Source organism: Cottoperca gobio, chromosome 24, assembly GCF_900634415.1.
Source record: "Cottoperca gobio chromosome 24, fCotGob3.1, whole genome shotgun sequence".
Taxonomy (NCBI): Eukaryota; Metazoa; Chordata; class Actinopteri; order Perciformes; family Bovichtidae; genus Cottoperca; species Cottoperca gobio.
In genome coordinates this window covers 2364076-2382080 of record NC_041378.1, presented here as the reverse complement: position 1 = coordinate 2382080, position 18005 = coordinate 2364076, and the positions used below count along the sequence as shown (strand labels likewise).

The 18005-nt window shown below is 41.1% G+C and overlaps 1 protein-coding gene across 1 annotated transcript in view; it reads left to right on the top strand.

The window, feature by feature from the left end:
* Window positions 1-6899: 6899 nt before the first annotated feature.
* LOC115028887 (afadin-like) overlaps window positions 6900-18005 on the top strand; it is a 78339-nt gene continuing 67233 nt past the window's right edge. The window contains 1 exon segment of the mRNA XM_029462797.1: window positions 6900-7199. Coding sequence (XP_029318657.1) covers window positions 7098-7199 — 102 coding nt within the window. The 5' untranslated portion in view covers window positions 6900-7097.

The following is an 18005-nucleotide window of genomic DNA, read 5'->3' as shown; positions in this document are numbered from 1 at the left end:
GATCTGGTTCTCTTTCGTATTCCAGTTAATATTCAACAATTTATTAATGGGGATTTTTGCTGGTGATTAAATCTGCATAAATTGTCTTGCACCTGAGAATCTTTGCCTGGATGTGCACACACTTGGTCCCTCTTCTACTGTGTGTGTGTGTGCGTTCTATGTGTGTGTGTGTGTGTGTGTGTGTGTGTGTGTGTGTGTGTGTGTGTGTGTGTGTGTGTGTGTGTGTTTCATGACTAATAGATGTTCAGTCAACAGGACAGATCAACAGATGCTGCAAAGCCCCTGTAGCACACCGACATACATACAGTACAACTCTTCTCTCCATGCATGATAACACATATGAACGGCTGATAAAGGTACAGTATGGGCCTGTGCTATATGCATCATACAATTATATAAGCATATAAAGCACATCCTCACATTAAACCTGCAAGATCCTCTTTTCTTTTACCGCGTTGTGTTTCCTCGGTGTCTTTTCTTTGTATTTTCTGTCTCTTTTGGGGCTTTTTACTGTTCTTTTCTTCAAAAAAGCAATATACATATCACCTCTGTGACAGCTTCTTTTAAAGGCATACATGCCGTTTTCTTTTGTGTTTTTTTTACACTTTTCTCACTTGCTATGAATGTATGCAAGTTAGATAGAAATGCATGAAATATTAGTATTTTAGGTACATTTAGTAAGTAAACGGGATCCTCTCAACCTGCTGATGGGAGATTAGAAACTAGAATTAGATTTCTGCATCACAGGGTCCATGATGAATTTCATTTTATTTCAATATTGACTAAAGCTAATATCCACAGCCAAGTAGTTTTAAAAGCTTATTTTATTCATGAAAGTTGAGTAACTGTAACAAATGGGCAACGCTGATAAATACAGATCAGAGAAGTTCATGTGAGGACTTCCTTATCGAGCTGCAAAACCCGTTAAAGAAGTTCAAGCTGCTAATAAGGACGATCACACGCTCCCCAGGTCTGAGGGAACAATGAGAACAATTAAATGCATACTGAAAAGGAGCTTGATGAGCATTAGAAACAGTAGAGAAAGCTGGACCAATCCACCTGAAATGATCCATTAAATCTAACTACAATGAGCTCTTTGATGATAACATGAGCTGCACTGGAAGAGGCTACATACAACTTAACAACATGTGATTAAGTTCCTCCGTCCGACCAACAATGGCCGGCCTGTCTGATGAATGAAAGAAGCTAATGTGTCACAGTTAACAGAATATTTGACACTCTTGAACGACAGGATGTCAGAGGACGAAGTGTAAAACAATGAGTCCTGGTGCTGTGCATGTCTGTGACTGTTCAATGCTTGTGTCTGTGCATGCATCAGTCTGTGTGCAGACGCCCGCCTGCTTTGCATGTTGGTGAAGTTCAGTTAGTGATTTGTTTTCATGGAGAAGGAGCAACACCAGGACTGCTGAGGACGGATGAAGACACAGTGTGCAGCACATCAATGATATTTCATTTTACAGTTCACATATGGTATGTAAACAGATACTTAGATACCTGTCAGCGTTTCACAATTATATAAGATGTTTCTGGATTCATTTCACATTTTACTGCTGCAGATGTTGTGCTAACTTCTAAGCTTTGAGACTCTAAACTACAATAATCAATGAAATCCTCATGTCTGCAGCTTTACCCCCGTCCTATGAGACCCCGCATCTCTAAAAAGAGATGTTCTGCTCTGTGACGATGCATCTTCCAGCTGATCTTCTCCTATTTTAAATAGTGTATTTATCTTAAGAGATATTTTCAGTCTGATATCAGATTCCAGATGACCCTGATCAGCACACACGCTCCACGTCGTCCAGTAGAAAGTGTGCTTACACTGACAGCAGACGTGACATTAATCCAGAGTATTTGTGACACCTTTTAATAGAAAAGAGAATTTTACACTGTACACTTTGTTATTTCTGTTACAAGAGTCATTTGTTCACACCTTTAAAACACATATAATACTCCCTCCACCTCCACATGTATCCTGTATGGACACATTTCACACTTACAGCAGATGTTTCCTGTTGCACTGTGTGGGAGAAATAAATGTTTTTCTTGGAATATGAGCAACAGATGGTGAGAACAGAAAGGTGTGTTGAGAGATAACACTGAATCCCGCCAACGTGCAGAGAGAAGGGTGCATTTCTTCCTCTGCCTGTCTGATCACGTGTTACTTAAGATATAACGGGATCTTATGTGAGACTTGAGAGTGGAGGGATGACAACTTAAATACTTAGTGAAATGCTAATACTTTATCCTTTACCTTGTTGAGCCCCGAGTATCTCGCTTTATAATATAATAAATGCAAATCAGTGACTTCCTGTTTCTTTTTTGTGTTGGAGTGAAAACTCAGATGACATCTGCACATCTACAACTACAAATACGAGAGGAAATATAGATTTAATGTACATATTTGAAGTAAATTAAACTCTTTGAGCAACTATCTTACTCTCTATATCAGACACTATTGTAGGTGTTTTAATCCCCCTAGTTTAGGATTTTTCTTATTCCATTCAGAACTTCTTTCATGCAGTGCAGTAACGATCTGAACACTTCTGACGTTAAAGTTTTCCCTTCTTATCTTCCTAAGAAGCGTGGTCTACCTGAGCTGCTTACATCTCCCTTTGCTTGAATATATTCTCACTTCCCTCAGAAATCAGTGGGATAAAGATGACGTCAGGGTTGCCAGATGTTAAAGTGAAGGTCTGATAAGGTCAAATTTCAGCCTGAATTCTGGCGTTTAATCTTTGCTTTTGTGTTTGAGATTAACAGTTGGGGGGGGGGGAGCAGGTGCTGACTTGGAGCTGCAGGTCAAACACACGCTCAATCATGACGACTGGACGTTTCACAGAACGTCACATAAGGTCACATTCAGCTCCTCCACATATTCCTACCTTCATCTCCACTCAGGTTTCTCCATCTTGATCAATTCATTTTTATCATCTGTCTCTTTTAACGCCCTTAAAACGCCACCGCACACACAGATGAGGATAAGTTATGATGCAGCACTCCTGCTCATGAACACGATGACATACGGAGTCGAGATGTCGGCGCTCACTCTGCTCGTCTTCTCTTTGTAATCTTTGTAACAATCAGAATTAGACACCGATGCTAAGCTAGCAAAGGTGCATGCGAGTGGCTACGTGAGGCTGTTGGAGGTAGCGTGCTAACATGCTAACATGCTAACGTGCTGATGTTGAGCACATGTTATGGTCACCATGTTAGTTTAATGTGTTTATTCAGTAATTCGATGATGGGGATGTCGTTCATTTTGCAGATATTTTGTCATAAACCAACGTATTGATGCTACTGTATTATTTATCTTTTATTAGATTTAATGCCGGATAGCTTGTGAATTTCATCAAGGAATCAATAAAGTTGATCTAAACCTATAATAATAATAATAATAATACATGTTAAAATGTTAATGTTGTATTCTAAATCTGAATCTTCAAAGTAACTAAAGTAATAAAATCAATGTAGTGGAGTAAAAGTACAAAGTAGCAGGAATTAGAAAAACTCAAATAAAGTGCACGTACCTCAGAATTGTACTTTCAGTACTTGAGTAAATGTCCTCAGCTCCCGTCTCTCTTCTACATGTTGAGTTTTGGGTCATGGAGTTCTTCTGAAATCATTTCCCGTTACACATTTGCCTAACAAAGTGCTTTTGGTTCACCTTGCTGCTTCCTCGTTTTGACGAGTTCACGCCGCCAACGTCCTCTTTTCAGAATCTCATTGTTTTGTTCCATGTAGATTTGCTCGTCCTGAAACTGAGGCTCAAGAGCACGCTGTACTCGGTGACTAAGTGCTTCTTCAGAAGTCCGTTATCGAATGTTTGCCTGCGTTGAGAGTTCTCACTGTTTTGTCTTCAATCTAACTTTTGTGCTTTTTTACAACCACACAGATTTGCTTGAGACTGTTACCACAAGGACGATAAGGAGCACGGCATTCCTACATGTTATCATCGTGTATTTAAAAAGCTGACCGATAAGGGAGGGTTGTTATGGACACAGGAGGAGACAAACTCCTTGATACGTAATCAGATTTCGAGGACATCAAACCAGCATGTGATTCTCATGTGTGTGTGTGTGTGTGTGTGAGTGTGTGTGTGTGTGTGTGTGTGTGTGTGTGTGTGTGTGTGTGTGTGTGTGTGTGTGGTCTCAACATCAGAGGTACAGGAAGTGGCAGGGCTATCTGGTGAAGTTGGTTTCCTGTTGTGGTTTCTCACTTCTGCTGTTGATGTCAAACGAGTTTCACTAATGTTCGACGAAGATATTTTCCGAAAGTAAAAGCGCACATACAACAATTTAAAAAACATTTAATTAAAAGTAAAAGTCCTGCGTTTAAAATCATACTTAAGTACAAACGAGGAAGTGAAATGTACTTCATGGGTTAAAAGCGCTTGTTCTGATTTATTATTGTATGTGATATTATTTGGTTTGTTACCACTAAGTGTGTAAGTAGCATTTTACTTTACGTACAGTTTGGTAGTTTAATCCAGTGGTTCCCAATATAGGGGTCGGGCCCCTCCAAAGAGTCACAAGATAAATCCGAGGGGTCGTGAGATGATTAATTAAAAACACATTTATATTATTTCTTTCTTGACTTTTCTCAAATATTTGCTTTTCATGTGAATATCAGAGCCTTACCTCTTTGTTTTATAATCTTATTATACGTTTTATCTTATTCTGAAAACCTCATTCTGTGAAGTTCAGCTGTCGGATACATTAAGTGGAATCAAACGTACAACATTACTTCTCACGTACCAATTTTTTGTTACTTTTAGTGCATTTATTTTATTTTTCCTTTAATCCACTGATCAGCTGCTCTGATAAAAAGCTTATTTTTATTTCGTTACTCACACATGATGTCAGCGCAGCACTCAGCCGTTATACACCAACACCCACAAATTCAGGCCCAGTGACTCATGTGTTTATGAGAAGCCGGGGCTACTGTTCTTCCCGCTGTCTGGGAGAGCAGGTGGGAGGCCCGCATGACGAACCACACCGCTGTATCACAGCTATTTCTGGAGATGCCATCACCACCACTGTATTCATGACATTTCACATCTATCTGCCTGGTATTTACCTTCTAGGGTCCCTGACAGTTGTGTGTTAATAAAGAGCTGGTGTTTGCATAGATGGAGCACACACACAGATACACACACACACACACACACACACACACACACACACACACAAACACACATACACAGGAAACCAGCATTTGCTGATTATGTTACGGTGTATCCACAGGAAGGAAGGAATCCTGCAGTGACACATGTTATCAGTTAGGTAGGACAATGGCTCATCCATCCCATAAATAAAGATAGGATGTGTGTGTGTGTGTGTGTGTGTGTGTGTGTGTGTGTGTGTGTGTGTGTGTGTGTGTGTGTGTGTGTGTGTGTGTGTGTAAAATACTGCCTTAAAAAGGCACTAGAAATTACTGTCATTCTGTTTCAGATTTTGCCTTATTTTACTGCCACTGAGGTGAGAAACGTTCCAATGTTTTACAAAGTTTCAACAAATTAAAACAATAAAATCAATATTTTGACCAGACTGCTGCATTTGTATTATTACTTTATTTATTGATCTTTCAATTTTCTTACATTTAAGGGGATTTTGTTGGGGGTAAAAGGGTTAATATTTTCTCATGGGGAGATTTATTTAGCTAATTTTTAATTTAAAAAGATTTTAGGAAAATGTTATGATGCACTTTGACACTGACAGGATGTGTGTGTGTGTGTGTGTGTGTGTGTGTGTGTGTGCGTGTGTGTGTGTGTGTGTGTGTGTGTGTGTGTGTGTGTGCGAGTGTGTGTGTGTGTTGTTGTTGGACAGAGGGACTTGGCACGGTTGTGTGGCATTCAGCACCTGCTGGCTAGGACTGAATATGACAACAGAAAACACAAAGAATCCTCTCGGACAGAGAAACATGTCTGATAAGTGAATATTTTCATTGGGGCTAACAACTGTGTGTGTTATATATAAATATACAAGTGCCAGTTTCTTAAATATTTATTTTAATGAGCTTTAAATGGTGTGTTTTTGCAGCAAAATGGTCTCAAATACACGTTTATGATATCATGATTCTATTCTACTATAGACAAACTTCTTAAATGATAATCCTGAAGCTAACAATCACTATGAAATTGTATAACTTATTTCATTGCGATGCTTTCTATACAGTATGAAGCTATTAAAAAATCAATCTAAAAGGAGAATAAACTGTAAATTGCACTATTTAAGACCATACAGATCAAGTTAGTATATCCTGCCTTTTCTTATTTTGTTTTCTGAGTACTTGGACATGTGTGTTATATCTAGGCAAAGTAGTTTATTAAAATACAATAATTATTATTATTAGGTAGATTTAAAAAAACAATTAATAAGTTATATATATACTTTTCTTTTCATCTGTTTTCTTTCTTTTGTTTTTGTCTTTCTTTAAGTATAATAAGTATATATATGCACACGCTTGTTGGTTGCTTAGATGAATCTGAGTAAATGTTGATGAATGTATTTATGTACACGTCATATATTTTCATAATCATAGTATTTTTAATGTGCAAACAAAACAAATGAATAAATAAATTGTTGAATTTTATCTCAGAATCTTCTTGGAATAAAATCATTAATTTATTGAAATTAATATGGTCAAATTAGTAAAATAAATTGGTTAGAAGCTTTAAAAAAATGGGAGGCTTAATGAACACATATTGACGTAATCCGGTTTACTACACTAAGTACTTAATATTAACCCCATAAACCCGCGTGCGTTTCGTAAAGCAGCGTCATGAATCACATTTATTGGCCTTCAAATAGTTAACAGTTCTGCGCGTGCACGGACATGCATCCAAAGTGTATCGGGAGCGCGCAGCGGCGCACCGGGAACGCGAAGCAGAAACAGATCAGACAGCAGGTCGGTCGGTGAGCAGAGAGGCAGACCACACAAAGTACCGGCGATATAACGGCAGACCCGAGCCTTTTGGTTACTGTGGCGGCGGCGGTTTGTTCTCCTGTGGACTAACGTCACGGGAAGTTTTATTCAACAGTTCAGCCGGACGGAGAGGGTCAGAAAGGCTGTCCACCATGTCGGGGAGCAGGGAGGAGGAGAGGAGGAAACTGGCCGACATCATCAACCACTGGAACGCCAACCGGCTCGACCTGTTCGAGATCAGCCGGCCCACAGAGGTAGGAGACCACCGCAACGTAGCAGGAGAGGCCGCGGACCCGCAGGCCCTCTCCTGGGTGAATGGGAAGCTACCACTGGCTGACACTTGGCATGATAATGCTGAAAGCCAAGCTGTTGTGGGCAGCGTGGTTTACTTGGTTTACTCGGTGGTAAGTCCCCGTACGTGCCTGGAGAGAATGAATGCCAAACTCCATTGAAAAATCTGGTGATTTACTATGTCGTCATATACACACATTATACAACATGAGGCCTTCGACATGAAATACATAATTAAGTGTTCATGGCGACTGAACGGGTAACTTCAATATTTGTCCACAAATCGGCACCATGTTAAGGTAAAATCCCTTCTTTTAAAAACATTTCCCACTAACGTTAGCTAGCTACTAGCTGCCGCTCACAGCTGTGTATTTGTAGCTAGTAGCTTTACAGTAGGAATAATTCTCAAAATTGATAGTTTACAGAGCCAATTTGTGCATATTAAATATGCCGAATTTGACGTGAATATTAATGATTTATTGAATGTAATGTGGCATTTTGTCTGAAATGTCTACGTGTGCGATATGAGAGGTAACACTAAATTGCCAGATTTTGAATGGAGCTTGGTGTGTTGTTATCTCCAATACAAGAGGGAACGGCACGTATCGGGCTAGCTAGCTAACCTATGTTAGCAAGCATATTACCTGTAGAGCAAACACCAACCCTGCCACTGTGTTAAATGTAAGAAACTGGAACGCCAAATCAGTGGTATTTTTGGTGCAAGACATTTAATCAATATTTAAAGGATAAACTGAAGTTGTAATATATCCAGCTATGGCAGTGTTAGCGGTGTGTATTGGTCGTGTAGCGGGCTTGCAGCAGTGCCTGCAATGGCTGACGAACACGGTGAGGTTGTTTGATACGCAGGGCAAATAGATAAAAGATTAAAGTATTAGCAACAAGCTGGGCGCAAATGACTTACATCAGGTAAGGCACATTTAAAGCACGAATGCAACCACCCTAAAAAAGCATAACACAATCTCCCTGCCAGTGACAATATACAGACCATGTCATGTCGCCTTGCATTGTCCTAACATTAGCTAGCTTGATGCGAGCTGCTTGGTTGACCAGCAATACGTTGACAGTGCTGTAATTAAATCGCCTGTCTGGACTCAGGTTGTGGTTGTTTACTAATAACATGACAGGATGAGAAACTCGTCCCTGCAGGATTCAGATTTAGAGCAAGGGCATGGTGATGTTTCTACTCAAAGGGTTAGTCAATAAGCATCCATCCTTACTCTGTAACTGGTGCATCTCATGTCTAAGTAGTTTTGATTTAAAGCTATGACTGAGATTGCGTCAGCTGCAGTGCTTTTTAGGCGGGCAGCCCACCCCACCCCTCCTTGGATAAGGGTGTAGGGGGGCCACAGGGTCCCCTCTCCTCTTCTTGAGCCGATTAATTTATCAGGATTGAAGCTGGCCAGCCGTTGGCAAAGGTTGTGTACTGGACGCACAACCTTTCCATTCTGTGTGAGGAATGATTAACCCTGTCCAGAAGTTCTCCAGGCTGTAATTCTCTCTTCTGCACAAGGAGCATTGCTTCAGCGTCGCTGCTGAAGACTGCTCAGAGTGGAGTCCAGTGCAACATGATTAAATGTAAGCAGATGCATGGCCTTGCTTGCCACGCCACACCCATATGTCAGCTGGCAGAGCCCCCATGCTGCACAAGTGTCCTTTACACTGTCTAGACTGCTCCTGATTGTAGCTGTGCATGAAACGTGTTGCATTTGTAATTATATTTTACAGTATGATCTGTCTTGGCACTGATTTTTAGATTTGATTTACAAACACACAATCAGCATATCTGATAATTGACAATGTTTTCATTTCTGAGTTTTAGACCAAACTGCCACGGATAGCGGTGAGATCATTCGTGTGATCAGATTAGCCACATATGGCTGATTAGTCTGGAGCAAAGGTTCTCAAACTTTTTAATCTTGCAAACCAAACTAAATAAGACCTGCTGTGGGACTTATGGTTGGACTCATTATAACATAACAGGTACTTGTGTCACGTGGGGACTCACCCCAGACATGGGGCTTATTGTTGCAGAATTCAACAAACACTAGGCTTGAAATATGTAACACAATACATGTTCTGGAATTCGGATGCAATCCCACCAACAGTTTGTTTTAATAGGATGAAACGATTGTGCAAATGTTTACTTTGCTTCACTTCTGTCTAGGTTCACACTGCCCAGTTATAAGTAAACATGAGTATGTAAACAAACGATTGGTAACATATAATTCTTTTGGGTTTTGGTTGTGCGTGTGTGGTGGGGTAGGATGGTGTTCAGGTTAAAAACATATTGTTATTAGTTGCCCTTATGTGTTAGACGCCTGTGAACGCAGACCTATGCTATTCACAATATGGTGGCATTGAATAACTGCCACATTTCACCTACAAAGATAGATAGATACTTTATTTATCCCGAGGGAAATTCAGGACGATGCTCTCAGTGCGGTTTGAAGAGAAGCACTGTGTGTTTCTTTTTAGGATAGAATCTTCCTCAAAACACAAGGTTTCATGTGAATACGAGTTTGAATGTTGACAGCTGATATCCAGCAGTTGCTTGTGCTTGAAAAGCTGTGCATAAGGGAAAAGTTGTTGTCAAGATTGTCCTAAATATATCTTTTAATATAGAGCGCAGCAGCGTAGAAGCAAGTTTCTTACAGAAATCTTGGATTTATAAATTTGGAGATATCAAATCCTACATTTTAATTCTAAATTATAAACTCTGGTACACTCGCCGCGTGTGTTTGGGGCACATATCTAATACATTAACACAGGACATACTGACTCATTGTACAGAACAAGCACACTTTGTATACAAAGCAAGGGACAGTGCAAGATAAATGACGATGATTCATGTCACCATACAAAACTACTTTCAGCATCATGATTCACTGCACTCAGGCAGTGTGTATGCAGCGATACAATTAAGCCCGGAAGTGTCTGTGACAGTGTTGTAATTAACAGGTAGTGCTATTTAAGCCAGTAATTACATGTAACGTTGTCGTTAATACGGCAGGTCTGATGTATATAATGTTGATCTTTCCCTTGGCCGGGGCAGTTTAGAGTTATAGTTAAATGATGAGGGAACTCCCTGCACATAAGTGAGATTTTCCTTTTTGATATGAATCATGTAAACCTGTCAGGATAGGTCTGACTTTAGGCAAAAACCAGATCCGTTGAACTGTACCTTTTCATTTGCGTGATGCAGGTAAGACATTTCCTGCACTATTCATGAGTGCTGACCTAAGGAATATTTTCACGGAGCAACTCAAGAGAGGCTTATGGTTTAAAACGGGGACAGCAGCTTTTTTGTCCGTCCAGTTCTCTGGAAACGAGGTCTACTCCACGTCTCAAAATCTCTGTAGGCTGCCAAATATTATTATACATTAAGTTATTAACTTTGCCTACGTTCACACTGTGGCTTGATTGCATGCCAGCCGGTAGATCTCAACGTAGAGGATCTCTCAGCGCGGCGTCTGCAGCAGCAGACAAAGAAAAAGTATTAGATCTAAATTCAAGACTTTTAAAAGAACAAATGCCTTAAATAGACTTTATAGAGCTTTTAAGTTGCAGCAGAGCACGAAATTCAAGCAAATTGTTCGTCCTGTTACATAGTTTTCCTTCCAGTTGGCCACCGTTAAACGTCTATGCTTGGAAGACAACAAGGTTAACACAGTACGACAGATATTTTCTTTTTTATCAAGTCTGCTCAGGTAAAAACCCAGACATCTTGTATTTAATTGTACACTGTCTTGATGTTTAACCTTATGTTAATGATTTATAGATTCACAACTTTTGATAATCATTCACTTGTTGGTTTCTCTCTTCTTGTTACTTGGCCTAGTTTTACAGTTCATTCAGCTGATGCTTTTGTCCAAAGCCGTCTTGAATGTGTCTCCCTGAAACCTCCAGATGACACAGCAATGACACTGAAAGCCGGCTATGCCTGTTACTGAATGGTGTGGCAAAAGTGTAACAGCTCATATAATTTCCGTGCACATGACTGTGCGGCACAACAGGCGAAGTAGGCGTGGAGGAAGATCTTGCATGTCTTTGTTCTTCGTTTGATGGACTATTCATACACTGGAAAGACTGAATTTAAGATTCAGGAATGCTGCTTTTGAAAGAATGTCTCTTTTAGCAGCAGAACCGACTACGGTGGAAAAGTGTGTGTGTGTGTGTGTGTGTGTGAGACTAAAATACAATTAGTATGTCTTCGTATGGCTCTCAATATATTCCCCAGCTCCACTATGTATTGCGCAGCTGTATAGGATGACAATGTGTTGATATACTGTGACATATCTATTTTAGCATCCTCACTGTGGCCCAGGGAGGGGGAAAGACTGGAACAAAGGGGGTGGAAAGACCCAGTAGTGCAGCGGTACTGTATTATTGTATTGTGTTATTTTGATCCATATGAGGAAACAAAACGGTAGAATATCGGACAATGGATGCAATTATTTCTCTTCATATGATGTGATAAACCAGAAACACAGCAGTTACCTTTCACACAAAATGAACATTTTGGATAGCCCCCACTGGCTGAATGTGAGGTGAAAGGTATTTACTAGCAGGAAGCTTGTGTCCACTTTCTTTCCTTTGGGACGTGAATGCAGCATGGAAGCAGACTCGCCGTGACATCAGCGGCCACTCCCTCCTTTTCCTTGTTGCACAGGAAGCAGGAAGCCGACAGGAAGTGTGTGTTGTGTGAAGATAGTGGGTTTCCTGTGGTGTTGGTAGAATGACTGGGTTGTTTTCAGAGTGATGCGTGATCAGATTTATTTTACCAGCTAATTCCAGAGTAACATGTATCACCAGTGGAAATGAAGTTATTGTTAGTGCACCAAGACAGATGTTTTTGTGCATCACCCTATTTATTGACATGGATTTGTCTTTTGTTCTCGTTTTGATTTATTGGCGCTGCCCATAGATGATCATCTTTAAGCTTAACGTATGTCCCTGGAGCTTTACCTCCTAAAAACCTTTATATTCCTCGCCTCTTCCCAGGTATCTTGTTTTCTGTGTTCAACTTTTGGAAAATGAATCCCTTCGATTGGTAGCCTTTTTAAAGTGTGAATATGTTATGTGCCTTTTGTCGCCTGCCTGGCTGAACGTGTTGACAGTGTGCAGGAGATTTGATATTTTATGGATAAAATCTTGTACCATGATAAATGATTTTATAGAGGATAAACTAGCAAGACGGCAATGTCAGCTTTTATACCTGACCATCAAGGTTCTTCATCACTTTGGTGAAAAAGTCATATGAAAATATAATATTGACATAAAGCCAACCTGAACATTGATTTGCAGCGTTGCCCACAACTGCAAGGGGATAGATACCTCAGTATAAACGTTATGGGAAAATCTTTGAATGTCTTTCTTTTGTCTGACCAACTTCACAAAACAGTTTGTTATGATGCACGTCAAGAGAAAGCAGAACATCTTCACATTTTGAGAAGCTGGAATCAAATATTTTGTATTTTTGCTTGAAGAAAGTGTTTTAACTAATCGGTTAATTGACTAACTAAATGGAAGATATCGTCACATCTCTTACATCTTACACACCTATTATCCTACATGTGCACATAGGTGCAAAGATGACTTTTTATTCAATATGCTAAGAAATAAAGTAAACCATATTGTGCTGTTTGTCTGTGAATATTGCTCTTTTGAGAAATGGCACGACAGGAGATCAATTTAACAGAAACTGTGTACAACTAAGAAATAACACTGACTACTGAGGGAAAAGACCTGATGACTGGCCTGGTATTTGACTTTGATTAAAAGGTCAGTGCCGCTCTGGTGTGTGTGTGTGTGTGCTGCAGCTGGTGATAGTGGCAGCATGTTTGGCTGCAGCACAGTCGAGGCCCAGTTAACAGATTTGCTGGCCACAACTACAATACCACACACACACACAGTATAGCTGGTCACTCTGTGCATTTATATCTGTTTGCATTGTCCCTCTGTGTGTTCATCGGCCATGCCCCCCCCCCCTCCCTCTTTCTGTCTCTCTCATCATGTCATGTGGCAGCTAGCTGGCTGCGTCACCATGGTAACGCTTTTAGCCGTGATGAGCTCACCAAAAGAGGCCTCTCTCTCTCTTACACACACACACACACACACAGATTTCTGTAGTTGAGTCTTGTAATAGAAGTGTTTTAGTCTGCAGTATTGATGATAGTTGTGGTTGAAGGTATTCCTAATAAAGGTCAACGAGGCCGTCATTCGCTGGCGTCATGGTTGGATGTTTTGTGATGCAGCTCTGGACTTGAAGTAAACAGGATTTGGTAATGTGCTCAGTGTGCTGCACTTGGAGGAGCAGGTGGGTGGGTAGACTGTGTCAGCTAAAAGCTAAATTATGCGTCTTTGTCAAAGGTGTTGCAGTTTCTAGATGTGGAGGAACCCACTAAAGCTAAGGCCCCCTGTACACTATCAGACATCAGCTCAGTGGTCTTGAGAAGACAGGATAGTTATATATTATGTTAATCTTAGTGCTTAATCTGGTCTCGTTATTATTGTATTATCTCGTAATTTGACCTTGTAGACGCCAGCTCCAGTATCAGGGCTGCAGTCCCCGCCTCCGGACTCTCTGTAGACTTGAGATAATTTGTTCTCTGCATGTGTCCGAGAGTCCATTTCCACAAGTGTTTGCCCATCAGCCCGACCAGTTGAAGCTTTTACATGTGTTGCATGTCACGTTTCATGGCCTTATGGTATGTGTTGTGCATGTGTGAGAGTAATCGCTCCACAGCTGTTCATTACGAAGCAGGGCAAGAGATCACGACCACAAGTCTTATAGCCTGTCCAGCAGAGTTATGGCCCATCTCTCACACACACACACACACACATGCGTGTACAAGCACACACATAAATGCACAGACAGACGGACGGACTGACGTGATTGGATGAGTAACCTTGCTGTCTAAAGTTTAAATTCAGTGTTTCCCACCGGTTGGGTATATATTCATATTCACTCAGTCGGCACTGGTGCTGTGATGCACTTTGTTCCTCCAGCTTGACAGCTTCTATGATACGGTGCTGTTCTTTATTCATAAATTCACATTTTGAAATCATAATCCACTCGCTGTTGGAGTCTGAATTCTCCCGTTCAGTATCTGATCTTTTTCCAGCCGCACCGCTCACTGTACCAACTGTAATTAATGCAGCTGGCCTCGGTCTATTGGCTGCTGCCCGTTAAAAAGAAGGATGGGGGTCACAGTGGACAGCCAGGATATTTATCACCGCTGTTTATTTTCAGCATGTTCGGCCTCCTGTAGAGGGATTTAGGCTGCAGGGAGGTTATGGATCGGCCGGGGATGATTTGATGATATCCTGGCCAAAGTAATTCACATCAGATAATCATCAAAATATGCTTAAAACTCTTGAAACGGCACTAATCATAACATACATACGTGAGAGGCTAATTCCTCATTTACTTCTCTACCATGATAATATTCACAATTATCCCTATAATTACATTTTTGATTCGTGATCCGCCATAAACTCCTATGTCGTCCCATCCCTAGTTATATGTGTGAAACAAGACAGAAATGTTCACAATAATTTAATGTCCTTAAAGAAGTCAAAAATCAAGGAATGGATAGAAAGGTTATTGACCAAAATGTTAGGAAAATGATAATACTTGCAGCCTTTGGTGAAGTGTTTTGACTGGAGCTTCTGCTTCTGGGCATGAAGTGATGAGGCTTGCTTTAGTGTGAAAGCTGTTGCAGCAAGAGCCGGCTGTTATGAGGCAAATACACAACTAATTACAGGTAGTTTTCATTTTTCAGCATGTGCCATCAAGCCCAACATTACCTACTTTAGTTACTGCGTATTGAGACGCAGAGATCAGAGAAAACAACACAAGATTGAGAAGGCGGCTAAAGCAAAACGGCAACAGTAAATCCCATAAAGTACCATATAATAACACACGGGTATAATCGACTGACGAATACGTTGTGCAGAGTTTCCAATGAGAAGCCATCCCAGTTACATTCCACAGTATTTTATTTACACATTTGTTTAGGTTGCAAAATTAATCAATCAATTAATTACAGGTTCTTTAAGCCTTAAATCAAACGTGGTCAATCGTGCAGAAACCTTACTCTACTTTTGGAGGCAGTTAATTTCCCCAGATGGGGCGCCGAACTCTGATCGATATATGTAAAGCATTTCTTAAAGAAGCCTCCCTAAGCAGTCCAGAATAACACATCAGCAGTGTGTGTGTGTGTGTGTGTGTGTGTGTGTGTGTAAGTACAGAGCTGTGTGAGGATCCAAATGGGTAATATGTCATAGTTTCAGGGATCCTGCTGGTTGAGGAATTCCTGGAATGCACATGTAGTTTTGAGTGGTGCATTCCAGACGTGGAAGGTAATAAGAGGAACGACTCTCTGTGGAAATTGGGGAATGTAAGGGGAATTTTACAAACTGAAATAAATGTATTTTTCAGATAGTTTCCAAACATTTATTGCAGGAGACTTGGGTGGAGTCCACCAGACGTTTCACTCCTTTTTTAGTAAAACCAGAAGAGAAGGATAATTGGGAAAGTCATGGAATTTAGATTAGGGCCACAGCGGGAGTTTCTCGCTCCATGGAAGCACCTGTGGTTCATAATCTCACTCTCTCTTTGCCCTCTCTCCCTCTGTCAAACACATTCCTTCTCTGTGATTTGGCCTCTCTCTTATCTATCTTTTCTCTCTTTCCTCTTGTTCTAAAACAAGCAGTGTATTGTGTGTGCTCAGCAGAGCAGCCCGCCCTAAAAGCTGTGTGTGTATGCGTGTGTGCGTTTGTCCCTGCCAGCCTGTCAGACCGAGTTAATCCCCTCAGAGGCCCGGCTCACCTCTTCCCCGCCTTGCCCCTTTTCCCCTCTCCTCCGGGCCTCCATTGGTTTGTGTTGCCCTCTCAACCAGATGATATGCTCTCCTACCCGTCAGTCAGAGACAGCTCGTCTCCCTGCGGGCCAATCACACGGGAGGTAACCCCCTGTTGACCTTACAGGATCAGACAGCAATCAGGGACCAATGACTGCGAGTGTTTAGCGCCGCTCGCTACCAGCTCCCATGGTGCTTTGCAGCAGATCAATGTCTAAGTCGTGGCCCATAAGGAGGGAAAGCATGTCATGACTGGGAGTAATGGGGAGTAAAAACTATTGTTCAGCCACGTGTTGGCGTGTGGTCAGAGGGAGGCGGCAGAAGGGCTGCAACCAAAATAATCGATTTGGGTTGCAACTAAAATCCCCAAAAGTCCACATTTAAGATGTAAGACAATAAATATACCCTTTGCAGTTCTACGTTCATGCACTTATTTTGTTAATGAAGTTTATTAAAGTATTTCAGCTGGTCCATCATGATCCATCAAGACATTTTTAAAACACTTTGAATGCCTAGCTACAGTCCAGATACGGACATTTGACAAAACACAAAGAAAGATGATTAGATTTTTTTAACTTCATGCGAGTAACATATCACCTGACCTCAGTGTGTCTGTATTTGAGACCTTTTTACAAGTCAACCAAAAGAGTGGAACTGCAATCACATGTCACAATCAGAACTTTGTGATGACCCGATGTTTCAATGGGTTGCATTGTGTTGTGAGAAACTTCCTTAGGGTGTGTTATATGTTTTGATGAGTTTAACTTAATTACCGGCATAACAAGCCCTCCGCAAATAAGCACAGACTACGCACACAGCTGTGATAAACGACAACACATCACACGAGTGACATTCCACAACTTTTAAGACCGTGACCACAAAATGTTGGACGCTTTGTGTTGAAATGTTTGCTGGTTTGGCGTTGCTGGTCTGTGAAAAGTATCCGCATAACAAATGTGTGACAACAATTAGTGCAGATGGCCTCAACTGGACTTCATTTTCTCATGATTTCTTTGGAAATAAGGAGTTTGACGGAGCTGAATTGTGTTCACATCAACATCCTCGCCCGTGAAATGACCAGAAAGCTTAAGAAATGTAATTATATGAATTATTTCTGTGCTCTTGAGAGAGTCCGTGATGGGGGAATAATCCGTCAAAGTATTAACAGTTTGCTCTGCTGTTTCTAAGTGTCCACAGAAATCAACTAATGCTGCTTAAACTTTCAAGCTAGTGTTGGCTATCATGGCATTTTCCCAAACAAGCGCTTAAGGTTTAGTGTCTTATCAGATAAGTGTATTTTAACATTTCGTCCATGCAATCTGGACCCTTAATTCTTCTAGTCTAATGATTGCAGAGTTTATATAATTCCCACGTTTGCAAAAGCAGTACAAATACATGACGGTCATTCAAAACCAATATACACATCCAAAGTTACATACCAACTCTTTCAAAGAGGCCTGTGTGTTTGTCCTCCACTCCTCTCATCTGCTGGTTGTTAGAAGACCCCCCGATGGAGCTGCACCTCGTCCTGTCTCAGCTCTGCCCCACCCGCCTTGCTGGAGAATTTGAGCAGAAAAAGACAATAATACTGTGTGAGTGACCTCAGTGTGTCGGGGACTTCCCTGCACGCTGCTCCACCCGCTCATATTTGTTGATCTGAGCTGTCCAACCAGTTTCATAAGAATGGCTTTGACACACACTCAGACACAGACCACTCGCACATTTACACTAATAAAATGCACACAGTGCAGTCGGACAGTGGTGATGTGTGACCGGGGCTGTCATCGCTGAAGCAAGACCAGCATGCGCTTTGCATTAATATGCAGGTCTGTGTCGATGTTGTTATATGTGGCCTGAGTGTGTGTTGGTATGTTGAAAGGGAGA